The sequence below is a fragment of the Notamacropus eugenii genome, chromosome 6 (genome assembly GCF_028372415.1).
Source record: "Notamacropus eugenii isolate mMacEug1 chromosome 6, mMacEug1.pri_v2, whole genome shotgun sequence".
Taxonomy (NCBI): Eukaryota; Metazoa; Chordata; class Mammalia; order Diprotodontia; family Macropodidae; genus Notamacropus; species Notamacropus eugenii.
The window spans coordinates 63,421,814-63,423,885 of record NC_092877.1 but is presented as its reverse complement, the minus strand read 5'-3'; the positions used below and the strand labels follow the sequence as shown (position 1 = coordinate 63,423,885).

The 2,072-nt window shown below is 44.9% G+C and overlaps 1 protein-coding gene across 1 annotated transcript; it reads right to left on the bottom strand.

The window, feature by feature from the left end:
* Positions 1–207: 207 nt before the first annotated feature.
* Positions 208–1,526, bottom strand: LOC140511214 (large ribosomal subunit protein uL3). The gene has a single exon (XM_072620240.1). It carries the CDS (start codon positions 1,489–1,491, stop codon positions 280–282), a length of 1,212 nt encoding a protein of 403 aa, XP_072476341.1. The 5' UTR covers positions 1,492–1,526; the 3' UTR covers positions 208–279.
* Positions 1,527–2,072: the final 546 nt, after the last annotated feature.

Sequence of the window (2,072 nt, the reverse complement as noted above, 5' to 3'; positions counted from 1 at the left end):
ATCAACTCATATAAGTCTCCTCAAGATTTTCTGAAAGCATTCCCCTCATAATTTATTATAGCCCAATAGTACTCCATCATAATCATATATCACAAGTTGTTCAGTCATTCCCTGATTGAAGGGAAAACTCCCTATTTCTCATCCTTTTCTACCACAAAAAGACTTGCCATGAATTTTTTTTTTTGGTAGAAATGGATCCTTTTCTTTTTTTTTTTTTTTTTTTTTTTAATTGTGAAAAATTTATTGAGAATCCACCAGCTCCAAATTGGTCTGGAAACATCAGGCAGCTTCTTCTTTTGCAACTCGGTCCTTTTTGAGTGGTCCCATGAAAGCTTTTTTCTCCTCCACAGTCTGGAACCGACCGTGGCCAAATTTGGATGTGGTGTCGATAAACTTCAGGTCAATCTTCTCCAGGGCACGACGTTTGGTCTGTACCAGCAGAGACTTTCGCAGAGTGAGGACACGTTTCTTCGTCCCAACGACACAGCCTTTCAGCATGATAAAGTCATTGGTCACTTCACCGTAGTGGACAAAGCCTCCCAGAGGATTGATGCTCTTGTCGGACAGATCATAATCTGTGGATGCATTGTTTTTGATCAGTTTGCCATCCTTGATCTGGAAGCCCTGGCCAATCTTATAGATCTTTTTGTTGATCTCAGTGCGATGGTGGTAGCCCTTCTGACCAGCTCGAGCCACAGAGAAGGCTACCCGGGCAGGATGCCAAGCTCCAATACATGCCACCTTACGCAGTCCTCGGTGGGTTTTTCGGGGCAGTTTCTTGGTGTGCCAGCGGCTAGTGACACCTTTGTAACCCTTGCCCTTTGTCACCCCAATGACATCAATCATCTCGTCTTGCCCAAACACGGTGGACACGGGCACCTGCTGCTCCAGCTTCTCACGGGCCCAGTCCAGTTTCTCAGCCACGCTACCGCCATTCACCTGGATCTCCATCAGGTGAGATTTCTTCTGCCTCAGAGGGAGCAGGCGCATCTGGGTGTGGGCAATGACGCGGATCACCTGGCAGTACTTCTTCATGCTGCTCAAATCTTTCTCCAGCTGCTTTTTGCCATCCTCATCTTGCCACTTTTTGCAATACTTGGTGAAGGCCTTCTTCTTGGACTTATGCCAATTCTTATAGAACCGCCTCTTACACTCATCGCTGATGTGCTCGGCAAAGATGGTTTTAAAGCTACGCAGGCCTCGTGGGGTTTGCACATAGCCCACGATGCCCACAATGACCATGGGGGGCGTCTCCACGATCGTCACAGCCTCGACCACTTCCTTCTTATTGACCTTTGAGCCGGGCCTGTCCACCTCTCGAACAATATGGGTCATGCCTGCCTTGTAGCCCAGAAAGGCAGTCAGATGGATGGGCTTGGAGGGGTCATCTTTGGGGAAGCTCTTAACCTTCCCCCGGTGCCTGCTGCTTCTCTTTCGAGGCAGGAAGCCCAGAGAGCCATGCCTGGGAGCGGAGAACTTCCGGTGGGACATGCTGCTGCTGAGGTACCCGCGGCGGCCGCCGAGGCGAGTTTCGAAATGGATCCTTTTCACATTTTCTTTGAACTATTTGGGATACATACCCAGTACCAGTGTAGTTGGGTTAAAGGGCATGCCTAATTTTATATCCTTTTGGGCATAGTTTCAAATTGTTCTCCAGAATGGTTGATCCACATTACAACTCCACCAACAGGGCATTAGTTTCCCTACTTTCCCACATAACCTTCATCATTTGTTGTTTTCCTTTTCTGTGATGTTAGTAAATCTGAAAAGTGTGAGGTGGAGTTGTTTGAATTCGCATTTCTATAATTATTAGTGATTTAGAGCATTTTTTCATTTGATTATTAATAGCTTCATTTCTTCTAAGAACTGCCTGTTCATATTCTTTGACCATTTATCCATTGGAAACATTTTTATATTTAGATTTAAAATAAGAAGAAAGAGAAACTTTTCACTCACACAATTATGTAGCAGAAAAGTGCTAGAAAAATTTTGCAAGCTCTCTTCCCAAGAGATGAAAATTGAATTTTTAAAAAATTTAGCCACCTAACCAAATGGTAAAAATGAATACCTAG